The sequence below is a fragment of the Phaseolus vulgaris genome, chromosome 11 (genome assembly GCF_000499845.2).
Source record: "Phaseolus vulgaris cultivar G19833 chromosome 11, P. vulgaris v2.0, whole genome shotgun sequence".
In the NCBI taxonomy this organism is placed as follows: Eukaryota; Viridiplantae; Streptophyta; class Magnoliopsida; order Fabales; family Fabaceae; genus Phaseolus; species Phaseolus vulgaris.
The window spans coordinates 53,170,948-53,189,282 of NC_023749.2; the positions used below are offsets into that span (position 1 = coordinate 53,170,948).

Below are 18,335 nucleotides of genomic sequence, written 5' to 3' on the forward strand. Positions count from 1 at the left end.
TATGATAGAGGCCTATATAGGTGAATTATAGTTATGAGGGACAGATAAAAGGCTTCATAAGGTGGGAAATGGTGATGATGAGAGTGATGGTTGTGGAGTTTGCTTAAAATATGAATATGCATGAGAGAGAGAAGAGGGATTGTGTTTGTTGGTTGATGGGTAGAGTGGAAAACGGATTGGAGGGGGACCTCCATAGAAGAGTCATCAAAGAAGACAAAAGTGATAGATATCATCTATCTATGTATCGTTTTTGTTAACATATGGATTTTGGTCTAGTTCTTTATATTTTTTTTTGTATTTTTTTAATAATACTTTTTTCATGTGATGACAGATGATTGTTGTTATTTGAAGTGTTAGTCCAACTGAAATATTAACTTGCATAATGATGTGTAATGAGAAAGTTTTTATATAAAAAAGAAAAAGACAAAAGAAAGAGATAGTTGGTCTTCTTGTCTTTGACTCAATTCCTGTTTTTTTGTTTCCATATGTTTTACTTCACTCTCAAGGTAATCATCATCTTCTATTCTTATGAAGCTCAAAAAATTTTGCTTCCACTTCACATAATACTCTCTCTCTCTCTCTTGGTTTTAAACTTCAAATTCACGTGTGTTGAGACCAGATGGAGATGATGACTATGCTACTTTTGGGATTTAATTTAATACCATAATGTTGCACGCTTGACATTTGTTTGTTAATTTTCATGTTCTTTTATGATTGTGTGTAGCTTACATTCTGTGGATGAATTTCAAAAGGGCTAACCACTGTATTGGCATATTTCTTAAGCAAATTATGTGCACCTCCAACCAAGCAACACCATTTTTTTTTTATCTTCTTTGGCATAATTTACCACTGCCATAAATTGGATATTACGGCTCCATCAATGACTTAACATGAGATTTTAATGGCTTTTGGGACCTTAAGTACAAAAACTATCACTTGCAATGTGTACAATTTAGTTTAACAATCTGATTAAGGATGTTTATTAAGCTGCTTTAAAGTCAATGAATGAATAATTCCTAATCAAAAGTTGGTTGTTGCAGAAGTGATGAGATGAATGTACCCTGAGTAGTTAATTACACCAATCAAACTACTTTAAAACTTTTTTTTTATAAACTTTCCATCTTAGGCAATATACAACTTAATATCTCAGTTATGCCGACATCTTACTTAACAATAATAATTTGTCATCAGAAAAAGATATTAAAAAAAGAAAAAAGAAAATACAATAAAACTATGGGAACTATACTAAAACTTCATATGTTAACAAAAATGATACATAGATACACTATACCTATTAATAAAGAATTCTAAGAACAAACTAGATGGAAATCTATTATATTAATGAAATGATTCTCTATGAATAAATTCTAAATTAGTCAACTTATCAGCGCACTCATCTTCTTCACAAAAAATATGAGTAACCATAAACCTAATTTTCCTATAATAATTAAGACAAGTATTTTATCGATTACGAAACATTCACATAATCATAGTTCTAGCTATAAACACAATACAAATCAAGGCAAAATCACATTCAAATCACTATCCTTTCAAACTTAAAGATAACGTAATTATAGGGTTAAAATCTGGTTGATTAACTTGTGTTGAAAACCTTTAGCAAGGACTTTTAGTCACTATTATAGGACTGTAATTTCCTTCATAATTTTTTTTCCTCAAGCATTTCAAGAGTCAGAAACTAATTCTTCATGGCATGGAATGATGAACACATCCATCACTTTCTTCCTAGCTGTCAAGGTTTATCTCTGAGGGGTGATTCCCTTTCCTTTACCTAACATTTTCCACAGAAAAGTTTCATGAATCATAAAAAAAACCCTGCTCATCAATCTCAGTCATTGTCCAATCCAAACCCAAATAGAAACACACATTAGAATTCTGTTAGTTCCAAGGGCAATACTGTTATTCACACGCTTCAGTCTCTGTTGTGACACTGACTCCCACAATTTTCTGAGAAAAAGTGAAGCATAAATCTCTGAAGCTACTCAAATGGTTCAAAGGCATCGTTTTCTGCATCAACAGCTGTAATGGAATCAAGAGGGCCACGTTAGAAACAAAACCAGAACTGAAAAGAAAGTGCTCATGCTTATGAGGAGGTGCCAAGCAACATTCTACTTTGTTACAAAGACAAGAAAAAACAACTCATATGAGTATTTTATTAAATGAGGCTCAGATACTACTCTTAAATGACGTGTTTGTATTGGACACACGTATCGGACATTGATACTATACAACACTTTTAAGATACGTATCGATAAAATGTCTAATTTAAAAAATATTTGTTGAATTTATAATAATTCTAGCACAATTCTAATACAATTTTTTTTAAAAAAATACATTAATTTTTTAAAAATTCAAATTTATTGTATATATTGCACCCACTTATACTCGTGTGACAACATAATATAGATGGTCCGATAACGACCCAATAGCGAGTGACACGATAAACCCAACAAACATTCGCTAGGATAGACTTTAAAAAACTCTGATACCATATTACAAAGTGGACTTTAAGCCTAACTCAACCCCATAAAATCGGCTCATGGGGTGAGGTTTGCACTCACTTATATACAATAAAATATTTTCATCTCTAGTCGACGCAGGAACTCGAACAATATAATATATAAATGCATATATATATGTTGCAAAATGCACAGGCCTGAAAAGTGGTAGTACTTTAACACAAATCATCATCTAAAAGGTGAAAGTGCTCAAAATTGAAGACACATGAGCATAGAAGGTTGAGAGTTACCAATTTTAACATAGGAAAATGTCTAGGTACAGAATCTGTTTGTTCTTTTTTTCATACTCTGTCTATTTCAGCTTTTGTCTGTGAGTTTATGGATTCAATCATCACAAAGGGGACATGAGAATCAAGTGTGCATAAAGAAGTTCATCACTGAATTTCAGCCATCCAAATTCCAAACATGTTAAATTCCAATCTCCTTTCTATTAAAAAAACTATACCAAGAATCAAACACATTACACTGGAGCTTTTGAAAAGAAAAATAAAAAATGATGCTATTCAGGATGAACAGAACCACCTGTTTGATGGATTTTGTTGCAACATTTTCGAAAGGACAACCTCTAAAATAAATAGTATGTGCTGAGTGCTGTAAAGTGGACTTGAAATTTTAGTGGCTCTGTTAGAGTTTTTTATTTATTTTATTTAATATAAATTAAAATGATGATTACTTTTATATATCAAATTATTTTATTATAATTAATAATTAAAGTTTTAATTTATAAATACTGATGATTTAAGTTATAATATTATTACATATTTATATTTTTCGAATAATATAATATAAATAAGTTATCCTATACACTCATTCAAGTAAGTCATCTCAGTATCAAATACATGCATAAATACATTACAAAATAAATATATATCATGTTTCATATCTTTTACACAAATAATATGAAATTCTACTTATTTAGTCTATTATAAAGGGCACCAGACTCCTCCAACTAATTCATCTCTCGTTGTCATAAACTTCACACTATCATACTCATCAATGTTATCCACTTCATCGGATTCTTTGTTTCAACGTTAAACAAGCATTGACTTAATAAAATATAAACAAAATCTTAAAATAATTTCAAAAAAATATGAATCCAAAATATGAATCCAATTATGAATTCAAAAAAATCTCATGTTTGTATTCTCGTTAACATAATTTACAAATCAAATTATGACATTCCAATTGTGCAATGTGACACAAATTTAACTTTTAGATTGTGCAATCTATAATACAATCCAAAAATTAAATTTGTACTGGCAAGGCCGATCGACATGCTGACGTGTCTTGGTCACTCTAACCTAACTGATCAAGACACCACGGACGACCAGATCGACCGACACATTCAACCATTAATGCTCAAACCAAGGTCAGTGAAGTTAAACTATCATTAAAAATTAGGTAATACAACCATAAGTGTGATCTATTCCACTAATCAGGTCCAATGAGGTAAGCCCATTAAAATAATATAAATAGCACACCATTCCAAGGAACAAGGTACATCATTATTACTGTACACCTATCTGAGTGCCGAACACCCTTTACGGACTTGAGCGTCGGAGTGCCTTCTACAGGTACCTCCCCCATTTGGCATTCATCCGAGACTGAGAGTCGAAGGAGCAGCCGAAGACGAGAAGGATCCCAGCGAAACCCTAGCAACCTGTCCGAAGGAAGGAGAAAGATGAAGACTTCAATAGTTCTCTAGGTCTCATCTCCTTAGCAGAAACAAAATTTGTATTTCATATTGTATAATCTGAAAGTCGTAATTTATATTTTGGATTTTGTAATCACAAATAATATTTTCATTTTCAAAATTGGCTAATCTAAAACTCAAAGTTTTTTGTTCAACGTTCTATCGAGAAGGATTTCGAATTTCATAATGGAGAACTTAAATTAAAAATCATAAAGTAGAGAAAATAGCAATGTGAGGCTTATCCCAATCTAGAAACCACCATCAAGCACACCACAATCTTCAGAATGTGTACAAATACTCCAAAGGCAACACCAACACAATGAATGCCCAGCTTAAGAAATCTAATTCTAAAAGAGTAAATATAGAATTTTTAAATGTATAGAGGTGCAAATTAAAATTATAGGAGTGTAGCGTAGTGGCCCTAATAATGTTGAAAGAGCCCATAGAGGCATGAATTTGGGTTTATACTATGGCGTGTTTCTCTTTCTACACCCCTAACACTTTTCTTACCACACCTCCAACCAATCACAACTAATATTATGAAAAATTCACTAAAGATAACCTATTCACTTTTTATAACAATTATACGAAATTGGTTAGTATTACTTAGATTGATTCATTATTCATAGATGAATTACTTACACTCCGTTTATCTATGAATTGTTTATGAATAATGCTGATTTAGCTATGAATATTAGTTGTAGGTGAAATCAATTTTTTTACGATAAAGTAATATAGTAGAAAATCTTCTTGTAGATTCTCCACCTATAGATTCTCCACCTATGTAGCACAAACACTGACACGAACATTGATATGATATAGATATGGACACGAAAATACGTATAATATCTAAAATGTAGGATACGGGGACACGAATCTATATATTATACAATTATGAATTATATAAATTGACAATAAAGATTTATGTGCACAAGTATGTTCCAGATTATTTTTTGGAGCAGAAAAATGTTTTTTCATGACTGGTTCAAAATGATTTGTTTCTTATTTATAATCATAATAAAAATTTATACAATAAATTTGAGTTTTTAGAAAATTAATGTATTTTTCCTTTTTAAAATTATGTTAGAACCATATTAGAATGATCAGAAATCCAACAAATATTTTTTGAATTGAACACTTCACGAGTACATGTCTTACAATTGTCATACAAGTATCAGTGTTCGATATGAGTACCGACACCGACACGCCATTTAAGAGAAATCACTGAGTTTCATAGCTTTCCACCTTAAATTAATGTATTATTATTATTAGTATTATTTATTTATATTGGTGAAATAATAAACCCTCGAAAACTTGAATCATACTAGTGTGTGGCTATGAAGCTCTCATTCGTGTTACCTATGACACGTCACCATTTCTTTGTTTTGCACATGAAGGCTTTCCACAGTCTCAGCCACAAATTTGATAGCAACTTTTTATTCACTTTTTTTTTATGTGTGGTGGATATATTATTGATTCTGGAAACTTCCTATATTAAAAATTAAAAAATATTTAAAAAATAAAAGAAATTAAACTTGTGACTTACCTCACTTATACTAGAAAATATTTTTATTATTAATCAAAGTGAAATATATGATCTTATATTTTTAAATTTAGTTGCAAAACCTAAATTTACTTTCAGATCTCAAAATAATTAAATTCATGTTAGATAGAATTTTGTAAATAATCAATTCATAACTTGGTGATTACATGAAGTCTATAAATTTAATTTTTGTCATTTTAAATATTTATTATTTCTTGAAAATTTAACATTTTTAAAAATTTGTTCCTCGAATGTACGAGATACATCTTTCACATGAAACACCTAATTTAGGGCAACCACCCATCACTAAAAGAACCTTTTTAGTTGTCGACGTGTTCACTATTTGTGACAAATGTTAATACACGTTTCGTTAACACAATAACCCTTTAAAAAAGTTTAGTGACTTCTGATAAGGACAATAACATTTTTTCTTTTAAAAACAGTGACAGCCAAGTTTGAATTTATAATTTTATACTAAATAACATGTTCTAGTACCCTAAAATCATTGTATTATATAAAAAGAAAATAAAATAATTGTATATAATATGCATATAATTAAATTTAAATTACCTTAATCAACCTAACTTTGTTTGGTTAACTTTGTTTTCATTTTGCATTTTTTCTTACATGATCTTGTGAAGTTTTCATTTGGAACATTATTTATTAGTACATTGTCAATAAAAAATTTAACATTTACCAATAAAAAAATAGTAATGTGTGTTAGGAGTAAATATATAGATCAAATTGATGAAATGTCTTCTAGTTTTATTTTATTTCAACGAATAAATTCGATTATAATTAAATTAGTTTGGATAGAATGATTAGATTTATCATTAAAATAACACAAAAGTGAAAATAAGTTATAAAATTCAAAATAAATTATGAACTAAACTTGTAATTCCGAAAGATAGAAAAACATGAAATTAATTGAATCAGAGTAAAGATCAATAAAAATATTAAATTTACACTAAAAAATATTAAATAAAAATTAATTTTAAAGATAAAAAATAATTAATAATTATATTGATTAAATTAGATATTATTTTATAAACTATAAAAGTTATTAATATCTAAAATAATTTCTATTGTTAATAAAATTTATAAACTAATTTATATAAATTGATATCTAATTAGTTACTATCATCTTAACTATTAACTTTAACATATAAATTAATTAATAATTAAAATTTTAGTAGTTAATTAGATATATCTAGAATTTAATTTATAAATTTTATTAATAATAAAAATTATTTTATATACTGAATATATTTAATTTAGTCAATATAATATTTAATTATTTTTTTAAAATTGGTTTTTTTAATAATTTTGTAGTGTGTATCATGTAATTCAATCGATTAAATTAACTCAGATTCCTAAAATAAGAATTCAAGATCTGAATTGAATGGATTATATATGATTTGTTTTTTTCAATTCGACCAAAATTGCCATCAAAACCAATTTATTTTTATTTTTATTTTAGATTGGTTTGGATTAAGTTATCATATTAATCTGAATTCATTGTCACTTGTAACAAACAAAGCATAATAGACAAACAAAAAAGTGATTTTCAAACTGATTAAGGAATATATGAATAATACAACACAAGCAATACGGGCACACGTTGCCATGCTTTGGGGTCAGTACATAAAACAATAATTGATCAAACTTGTAGAATTTTTTAAGTAATCACAGTGTTATTTTTTTTAATAAAACAACATATGATGGGTATTTTATTATGCTTTATAGTATAAATTTAAAAAAAAATTAAAATAATAGATAACTAAAAATGCTTTTTGATAATTTTATTTTTATAAGCACTTTTTCTTGATATTGATTTCAAGCAATATAAGAATACTTTCCAACTTTGCACACATAATTCCTTAACACTATTTAAACCCTATAATTAATGGATCCTTAATGCATACATTCCTAATCAATAATGTTCTCCTATTTTCTTAAGTTTCACCTACCTATATTAATTACCTTACCAAATGTTTTTGTTGTTTAGCATATTTCACCACTTTGGAATAAAGGAGAAACAAACTATTTCTAAGACTAGAAAATCTATTTTCATTATACAATGAAGTAGTAAAGGTTATAACATGTGATATTCAATCTAGACATACTCATGTTTCTAAAAATGTCATTATTTGTGAGAATAACTTCTTTAAAAAAAATTAAGATAAAATTTGATATAATCATTGTTCTCATATAAAAAAAATACATCATATAAAAAAAATACATCGATGATTTTTCACTCACAAGTGACAATCCTAATCTTATCAACCTGCTAACTACAATATCTATTGACTCCTTTACACCAAGTCTAACCATGTAATTTATGATATTTGTTTTCGGTACGTTCAATAATCTCACATTACTTAGTAGTTAAAGCTAAGAGATATTTAAATACACATTTCTCCCTTAATCTTTTGAGGCGTCTTTTAAGAACAAAATTGTGATGAAGCTCAAAGTTCCAAAGCAAACAATAACTTTGATGTTTCGATTGATACTAACGATGTTATCCCAACGAACTTGAAGTTGGAACATCGGCGTTGTGTTGAGATGAAAATGTTGTTCCAAAGACGAACTCTCATTCTCCTTAGATCTCTGGACGCTTATTCTGGTACACCCATTATAGACTCACATGTTTAGAAGTTGAAGTCAAAGAAAATTTAAATACACATTCATCAATTAATCCTCGAAGACACTAAACAATCACTAAGACAAAAGGCCCTACCAAAATACTTATCAATTGTTGTTTATTTACTACTAGTTATGCTAATATATCTTTAGGCAAGACATCTTCCATGTCTTGCTCATGTTCTCCTTTCTTCACATAAATGTTCACGAAATTATAGAATTTTTTTTTCTCCACTTTAATTGAACCATAGACTTATGTGTGTGCATCTTATAACTTTTTTCCAATATATTGTGATTGTTAATTTAATTCTATTTTAAAAAAATAATATTTTATATTATTTCTTGTCATACAAAATTATTTTTACACATTTTATTAACAAGATTAAGATATAAGATAAAATGGTTGTTGTGGATGATGGGTGATAGATAAAAAATGACCACTATTCCTCCTTCAAAAAAATGTTGCGGACTTCTATGTTTGTATTTCAATTGGTGTATGGAAAAAAAATATATTAAAATAACTATTGAGGATGAATTTAGAAATTTTGGTACTTCCACATATTTAAATTGATATTTTCATTTTCATTATTTACAAAAGACAAAAATAAGGAAATGAGAAGAAATTTAATGTAAAATAATATAATATTAAAGCAAAAAACATATATACAAACCACTTTTACGATTTAATGGATCTATTCTATTTTATTTCATATTAAAAAGATTTGAATTAATTTTGTAGTTAGTAGTCTCAATAAATGAGTTTTTATCATAGTTAACATAATAATACAAGATTATTTCATCTTGAGTAATATATACTCATTTGAATCTTCAAGGTCAAACATCCAACTCCAGCCTCATTAAATCTTGAATATTTATTGGAATTTTTTTATTTAATAATTATCCTTTTATATGAAAATATAAAAAATTAAGAAAAACTATGAGAAGAAAAAAATATTTATTTTTCACCAAAAAATAATGAATATTAAAATAAATAAATAAATAATTTATATATATATATATATATATATATATAAATTAATGATAAAGTTGGTTCATTGATTTTTCTATATGTAATCATAATGAGGAGATTTTTATCTCTTCCCTTATCTCAATGAAGAGATTTTTATTTCTTTCCTTTTCTCTTTGTAATAAGAGATAAGATTGCATTTAGTTTAATTTTTTTTCTACTTTTTAATTAAATAGTTGGTCATAAAAGATTTCAAGAAAATGATAGGTTATGAATACTGAGATTGAGGCTCTAGAACAGAATCATATATAGCAAATAGTTGATCTTCTTCTCGGTAAGATTCCCATTGACTGCAAATGAGTTTACAAAATAAAATTTGTGTTTATAATAACATAGAAATACATAAAGTTAGATTTGTTGTTAAGCGCTACATACAACTTGAAGGAGTTTGACTACGATAATACATTCTCTCATGTGACAAAACTTACTATTATGAGAATTCTTCTTATCTTGATTGTTGCCAAACGTATGCCTAAATTAAATGTAACTAATGTTTTTTTACATGAAGAAGCCAATATGACTGTGCTTTCTGGATTGACTTACTCTTATCCTAATGAGATGTGTAAATTGATAGGGTCCTATGCAAAGCTTATTAACTCTCGACTTTGAATTTGAATTGTCTACTTTAAATCGTTCTATTTTTTTATCAGGTCTTAGGTCCTCTTTTATTACTCCACTTGTACGTGTTATTGACATTATCCTTCCAGACTATGTTTTTGATGTGATTCAACATGTTAAGACACATATAGATAGAGAATTTAACATTAAAAATATTGGTTATCTTCATTATTTCTTTGATATTTAGATTTTCATATCGTCTTATGACATTCAAACTAATAAGAGAAAATACTATCTAGAATTACTAGAAGAAAGTGACATGTTTGATACCAAACATGCATTCAGTCCATCGACCGACTGAATTAACTACTACATCAAGATCTGCTTTCTCTAATTCTCAAACTTATTGTAGACCTTTTAAATTAATATACCTAACTATCAAAATATTGCATTTGATTTTTGTTGTGCAATTAAGTCACTTTGTCTCTTCTCTCTTGGTTCCTCACCATCAAGTAGTTATGAGAGTACTTTTGATAATAAATCAAACTTTATAATACTCTATTCACAATCCATCTTATCCTTCTTGAATATATTAAATATATTGAAATAAAATGTTCACCTATCATTTATTTTCTTTTATATTTAATTAACTAATAAGTTTATCAACACTCTCTCCTAAAATCTTCACATTATATATGGCAAAGTTAACATTCAAAATTCCACTTAAAGAAAAAATATTGTAATACAATTTGTTGAAAAAATATTATAGTATGATTTGTTGTATATTTTCTCTAATAGAACACTTCTCACACATATCTCTTGTTCTCTCTTTTATTTGGTAGGACACAGGGCACATTATTTTTTTTCTTGTTGGTTAGGTGATGTTTTTCCATAACGCCTTGTACAAATCTTTTAAGAAATAAGAAAATGAACGAAATCATTAAAACAAAAGTAAATTTTGGTACATAACCTTTAAAAAAAATTCTATCTTTCTTTTTCATTTTATTCATTAATTTTCTTTTCGTGAGAAAAAGGAAAATCTAACACAAACTTAAAGGTGTCATTAAGAGCAAAATTAAATAACATTAAAAATATATACTCATTAATATCATATCATATCATATCATATCCTTTTGATATATATAATTAGTTCATTTAAAAATTTATAATCTTATTAATAAAAACATATTGTCCTAAATATAAACACCTAATATAATTAATATTAAAAGACGATCTCAGCAAACAAAAAATACATTAACTTTCAAGAATAAAAAATTCTGGTTATTTATTGTCACAATTTAACAAGACACATATTTTTGTATAATTTGTATTCTTTTTCTTGTTTTGAATCTATAAAGGATTACAAATGAAATAATCAACAAGGGATTAAAATAAAAATGATTATATTTTATAAGAATTTCAACTACATGTCATTAAAATAGTAAATATTTTAAATTGAATTATCACACACACATATATATATATATATACATTTATCCATTTTAATATATATAATTAAAAACTTGTGTCAATTCATATTTAATCATATAAATTTAAAAAACCAAACTATTATTAATTATGTTAATGATAACACAAATAGAAATAAATAAAAAATTACATAATTAAGAATTTTGTTATCATCAAACACGTGATCAACTGACACATGTTCTAATCCAACTATGATCTCAAATTAAATATCCAACTGCAAATAATACACATGTTAGAACATCTTACACAAGTTCTAATTTAATCATAATCACGAATTAAACATCCATCTCTATTAATATTAAATATAATAATTTTCTTATCAAGAACAATCCAATCAAATCTGAAAATATCCTAAAATCCAATAGCCGACATCTTTCTATTTTTCCCATTTTTACCTTTATCATGGTCCTTCTACAATTACTTAATTCACTCACTATGCTATGTAGTTTAAAAAATAAAAATAAAAAAACTTACCATAATATATATAGATTTTGGAGTTTGAGTTGCTTCAACCTACATCTGAGTTTCCAGAACTCTCTTTCTCTCTCTTATCTTTTATTAGTCAAAGACCCTCTTTCTTCTTCTTCTCCAATCTCATTCCCAAAGTTCAGAAACTCAAACAAAACCCAAATCCAAAGACCCTTTTTCCTCCTGAATCCAAAGCTTCCACCTTTACACCCTTTCTCAAAGTGGGTCATAAAAAAATTAGAAGAAATGTTGCAGCTGTTCTTCACAGTGGCTTTCTCTACAGTTCCTCTGACCCTTTATGTGCCACCAATCAGAAGCTTAAATCTGTTTGTGGAAACAATGGAATTTGTTGTCAGAGAATCAAGAAGTTACAGGAACAGGGTTTATCCTCGCCTACAAGTAGCTTGGTCAAGGATGTTGGATTTCATGCTCTGCAACAACAACATAAGGTAGATTTGTCAAATTTCATGAATTGAAAGAACACACACACATGTTGTTGTAGATATAATTTTCCCCTTTTTTCTTTCTTTTTCATGGACCCTTTATGTGGTTCTTGATTGCTTTTTTGTTTTGTTTAACATAGATTCCCAATCTGCAATAAATCTTGTACTGTGCTTCGAGTTTGTTCTTCAGCACTTTTGACTTTGCCACGGATTATTGATGTAATTTGTGAGTTGTTTTTTGTTCATTTGATGTGATTTCTGTTCAGAATGATCACACTGTGTAACCTTGCATAGAAAGAATAATGAAATTTTCTGTGTTCATGGCATGATTCAGAACTGCTTTTATTTTAAAAAAATACATAAATACATTTACCAAACATGAAATCACATTTTTTTAAGCCAAAATATGTTATCCATTGAATATTTCAACTAAATTAAGTGGGTGTCAGATTCTCTCATTTTGTATTTTTAATAAATTTTGTTCATTAAAAAAATTGTGATGAAAATAATATAATTGTCAGGTTATCATTTTCTATGAATGATATGTTTTTTTTAATGTGATTTCATTGATTTGGTTCTAATCTTCTTTCAAGATCTGAACCACAAAGGTGTTGCCACTTGGCGAAGTATTAAATGCCGGTGGAAAATGGCAATATTATTATTATTATTTTTAAATATTTTAATGTTTTTGAGAGAAGGAAAATACTGTTTGAATTATTATTTTGTTATTTTTTATTCCCGTTTTAACGTTATTACTTTTTGAATATGGGAATCGTTAAAGATATAGATAAAATAATAATTAATAATAATAGATTTAAGAGAAATACCTAAGAAAAAATGAAGGAGAAACCCATTTTTCAGTGATGGAGTTTAAAGCACTGTTGGGTAACGTAAAAGAGAAATAAATATGAATAATATAAGAAACAATTTTGTTTTTAGATGTTACTGCTATTTTATATCTGAAATAGACTTTCTATGAGAAAGAATATTATATTTTTATTTTTTTTAATTATACTTGTAATTTTATCATTATAAAATATATAATTTTTAACGTAAGTTTTTATTTCAAGTGCTATTAAATAAAATGGTATAGAATTTTTATACATATTTGGATTTACTAAACAGTAATATTTTTTTTTTAATTCTTTGCATTCTTTCATCTTCATTGAATTTCTTCCAAAATCACTTTCACACTTGTAGAAATACCACAAGATGTTGGTCAAGTTTACCAAAACAAACAACCTAAAATTGTCTTTATCTCTCCATAGAGATGTGGGTTTAATTTAGGGTTTATCTCTTTAGAGAAAAAAACAAATAAAAAATGTTTCAGGGAATGTCCTTCCTATGACAATTTTGGATCTATTGTTCTTGGTATGTGTAAAGATGATCTTTTAAAAATATTAATTTGTTTACAATAATATCCTTTAAGTTTTTTTAAAAAAAAATAAAGAATATTAAATATTTTATCACTTTTTTTTAATATGTGTCCACTCTTTTTTGAATGGTTATATTAGTAAGTTGATACTTATTATAGTTTCTAAAAAAATAAGTGGAAGTATAATAATATTTTTTTATGTAAATGATGTATGTAAGTATCTACAATTTTTAATATAAAATAAGTGGATGTATAATAATACTTTCTTATGTAAATAATGTATGTAAGTATCTACAATTGTTAATATGCATTTTGATTAACGAGAAATCTATTTTATAGATCTTAATTGTTTGTTATTTTTTAAATTTTAATTAGTATTATCTAATCTTTAAAGTTATTTTTATTAATTAATTTCAAATATAATAAGTAAATATTTTTTATTCTTAGTTAATTTTTTTGATAGATATCTATACTAATGATTAATAGTTTATATAATTAATTTTAGATAAATTATTAGATTAGCTATTGGGATATAGTTCTTTATTCCCAATTAAGTAAATAAAAAGGTTTATTTAGGAAAAAAATTGAAAATAAATTACAATGTAAGTTTTCTTTAATTAGCTTTTGATCATATATTAAAATATTAACTTATTAACTTGTTCAATATGATATAAATTGCTTAATCGATTTATGATTTTGTGTTTGTTCTTGATATTTTTTTATCGCTTATATTCAAATTACCATATAAACTAAGGTTTGACAATTGCTTAAGTTTCGAACTTATTTATGTTACATAGTGTTAAATTTTAAGCAAATGTTAGAGTTAGGTTGGTACTACCTTTGTATATAGCACTTGACAAGATTGACCTCATAATTTATGTGAATATCGTCTGATAAGGAATTTTTTTTATAAATACTCTAGTAACATCTATTTTTGTATATACTACTTGATAATATCCATTTTTTAATGTTTTATGACTCATCATAATTAGCATTTTTAAAAATTCAGTAAAGTTGAGGTTGAGATTGATCATAATTAGCAATTTTAATAATTCAACAAGTTAGGGTCAAGATTAAACATAGTTAGAATTTTAACAATCCAATCGAGTTGGGGTTAGACTCATCACAATCAGAAATTTTAACAATGAGCTAGGATTAAGGTTAAACTTAATAAATTTATCAATCTAATTAAGTTGTGGCTGGGGCTAATCATAATTATCAATTTTAACAATCCAATCAAACTGGAGTCGAGGCTTATCACAATCAACAATTTTAACAATTCAGCCGAGTTGGGGTTAAGATTGAACTTTGTTAGAAAATTTATCAATCCAATCAAGTTAGGGTCGAGGTTAAGCTTAGTAATTTTCTTTTATCAATTTAACCAAGTTGAGTCGAGGTTGAGCTTAGTCAACAAATTTAATAATATAACCAAGTCGAAGCTGAGCATAGTCAATAAATTTATCAATCTAGATGAATTAGCATCAAGGTTGAGCTTAGTCAACAAATTTAACAATCCATCCGAACTAGACTCGAGGTTGAGCTTAGTAAGATAATCCGAATTAGGAGAGAAAGTCTAAACATAATATTTATCATCAGATGTAATCTTCCCTAGCTATTGGAATCAATGATTAATAGATTATTAAACATTAAACCTCCAAATCTTAATAAAAAATGAATATTTAGCAAATAATACTCAAGATTAGTAGGGAATGACTTGAGTAAGGAATACTTCGTAATAGGATTAACTAGGAGTGGTTGCAACCAGAAAGAATATTCGGTTGAGTAGAAATGTGTGGGAGTAAAGAATACTCATTGTTAACCAGTAATGTCTTAAACAAAAACAAAAAAAATACATAATTAAGCCAAGAGTGACGTGTGTCAAGAATATTCGAGATTAGCTAGGAATGATTATGAGTCAAAAAATTACTCGATGTGTACTTCATAATATTACTCTATTTAGTCGAATTTAACTGATTAGTCAAAAATGAAATATAGTCTAATACGATAGATAAATCAATATAAATTAATGTGTATAGCTTATCTTTCTCTTATCTATTTTTATATTGCATTCATTGTTATTTGACGAGTTCTCGTTAAACTATAAGAGATAAATATAAAATAAGCCTTTCAATATATATGTCTAATCATATATATTATGAATTTTTCTATAGAAAAATGTTTAATTTTTATTAAACAAAACATGTTAAGATGTATATTTAGAAGTTTTCGTCTTAAATCCTGTTTTCGTAACATATCTCGTATAGGTTAAATATGAACTAGATATTATAGGTTAGAAGAAATAGTTTATTTTTTAGTTTTGATAAATAAGAAAGTAACATAGATAAATGATTCACTTGAGTTACTCAAGTACGTTTGATATAATACAATAGATAAAATATTTTATGATTTCATTGTGTTACAAACCAAATCACCCACTTAAGTACCATAAACTAAATGATTTATGCGAAAAAAAATTAAATTTATTTAAATCATAATTCAACTCTTAATTTTTGTGATTTTCTTATTTTTCATAATGATACTTGACCTTTTATTTCTCCTTACCTCTTCTACAATCTCATTTGTCAGTAAAACACTATCTAGAGGCTTCTACCTTTAATAAAAGTTGAGTAAAATATATAAATAATTGTTTTCATGCCTTTTTTATAATACTTTTAAAAAGTAATCTTATACAAGTTTCTCATCAATAATATAGATATACACTTATCTAACCATTATGGACTTTCACTCTTTGGTATTAAAGTAATAAAGAAGACATTAATGCTCTACGACCATCATCCATTTTAATGAAAACTATTTATTCATCCACCACCCTTCCTTTAAAAGTATCTAAAAACTTCTTTATAAACCCAAAGTCAGACGCATTAGGTCTAATACTTTTGTCTCTCTTATAATCCCACACGACTTCTTTTACTTCTTCCTCTATAAATGTTGTTATAAGTATATTATTATCTTCTAAAAGTAAACAAAATAGAAAATCTTGACTAACTTGAAACTTAAAGCTTTACTCTCATCATACCTTTGAAGAAGGCTCTCACTTCCTCTTTATTTTTGTTGATCCTTACACCAAGCACCATTTAATACTCAAACCTTTTAACCTATTCTTGTCCCTTTTTCAGTTAATAATGGAATAAAAGAACCTTTAGTTTGAGTCTCAATGCACATAACTTTTGTTTCTCCAAAGACTCTTTGTTTAAAACTCACCAACTTTAACTTTTCAAAGAGAACTTGCATCTTGTATTTTCTTTTTATTACTACCACTAGAGCTTTATTCATTTTCCCTTTTCCACATTTCTTATAATATTGAAGTCCTTTATTACATACCAAACTTTGTTTAGAGCTTCACTTTTGATTTCTATTATTTTCTCCCACATTCTCCTTTTTTTCTTCATATAAACACATGAACATATACATTTAGAATTGTCATGGCAACTCCTATCTCTTTCCACATTCCTCTCGGATATCTTCACTATACACATATGAACATAAACCTTTTATATTTATTTCTAGAATTGTTATTTAATCTTATAATCTATTTTCCTTTTTTAAGTTGAGGTCCCTTTGATCTAGTTTCACTTTGTTGGCAGAGAGTCTTAATAAGTTTTATGATTAATGAACCTTATGACATAAAAATAACCGATTATTCTTTAAAAAAACCCATATAATTAATTATAACAAAGTGATAATCAATTATGATATGAAAAATAAGACATAAACACTTGAAACTGCGGCTTCAGAACATGGATTTAGGTTTTACAAGAAACATACTAAAGGACAAATTAACCCACAGATATCAAAATAACATTATTTGCATGTGCTGTCTCATTGGGTGCACAAAATCCATAGATTCCCCATAACGCCAAAGCTGGATATGTTTCTTCTTCATTATTCTACTTTTGTTTTAATCACAAATGTCACAAATTTAGAATGTAAGACAAAATTTAATTTATAAATACTTTTTCTCAATCCACCAAAATTCCTAAAACAAAATTATCATAAAATTTCAAAATAGAAATAGGCATGACACTCATCATAACAATATTTTAAGTAAACATTGTTATTTGTCTTTTTCAATTCTTAATTGTTTTTTTTACATATGTTTAACTTTTATTTTGTCTTTTTTTATTCTAATTTTTATTAATCCTTTATTTTATTTTCTGTTTTTCTAGTTAGACCTATAATAAGTGTATTGTTTGTATATATTCAAATTTTTTGTATAAATTTAAGTAAGAAAAAAAAAAAATCGTTCTCATATTATTTGTTGGTTTTAAGAAACCTACTTACTTTCTTGACTTCAATTTTTAAAATAATTATATGTTTATATATCAAAATATAATTAAATAGAAAGCAAGTTAATATTTTAATTAAATATATAACACAAATGATATATAATAATTTCAGTAAATATTTATTTAATATTCACATTATAAAAAAAATTGACTGGAATTTGATAAGTTGTTTTCGAACATTAGAAATTAACACCTTGTTTGTTACTAATTTAAGATTTGATAATTTAACTCTTGTAGTATAAATTTAATAACC

The 18,335-nt window shown here is 26.6% G+C and overlaps 1 protein-coding gene across 1 annotated transcript; it reads left to right on the forward strand.

Annotated features, from left to right (window-relative positions):
- The first annotated feature begins 11,987 nt into the window (after positions 1-11,987).
- LOC137830397 (uncharacterized) lies at positions 11,988-12,723 on the forward strand. Its single transcript, XM_068637711.1, has one exon. It carries the CDS (start codon positions 12,204-12,206, stop codon positions 12,408-12,410), a length of 207 nt encoding a protein of 68 aa, XP_068493812.1. The 5' UTR covers positions 11,988-12,203; the 3' UTR covers positions 12,411-12,723.
- Positions 12,724-18,335: the final 5,612 nt, after the last annotated feature.

Excerpts from the sequence above, each read along its gene's own strand:
- LOC137830397 (XM_068637711.1), top strand. The coding sequence starts at position 12,204 with ATGTTGCAGCTGTTCTTCACAGTGGCTTTCTCTACAGTTCCTCTGACC.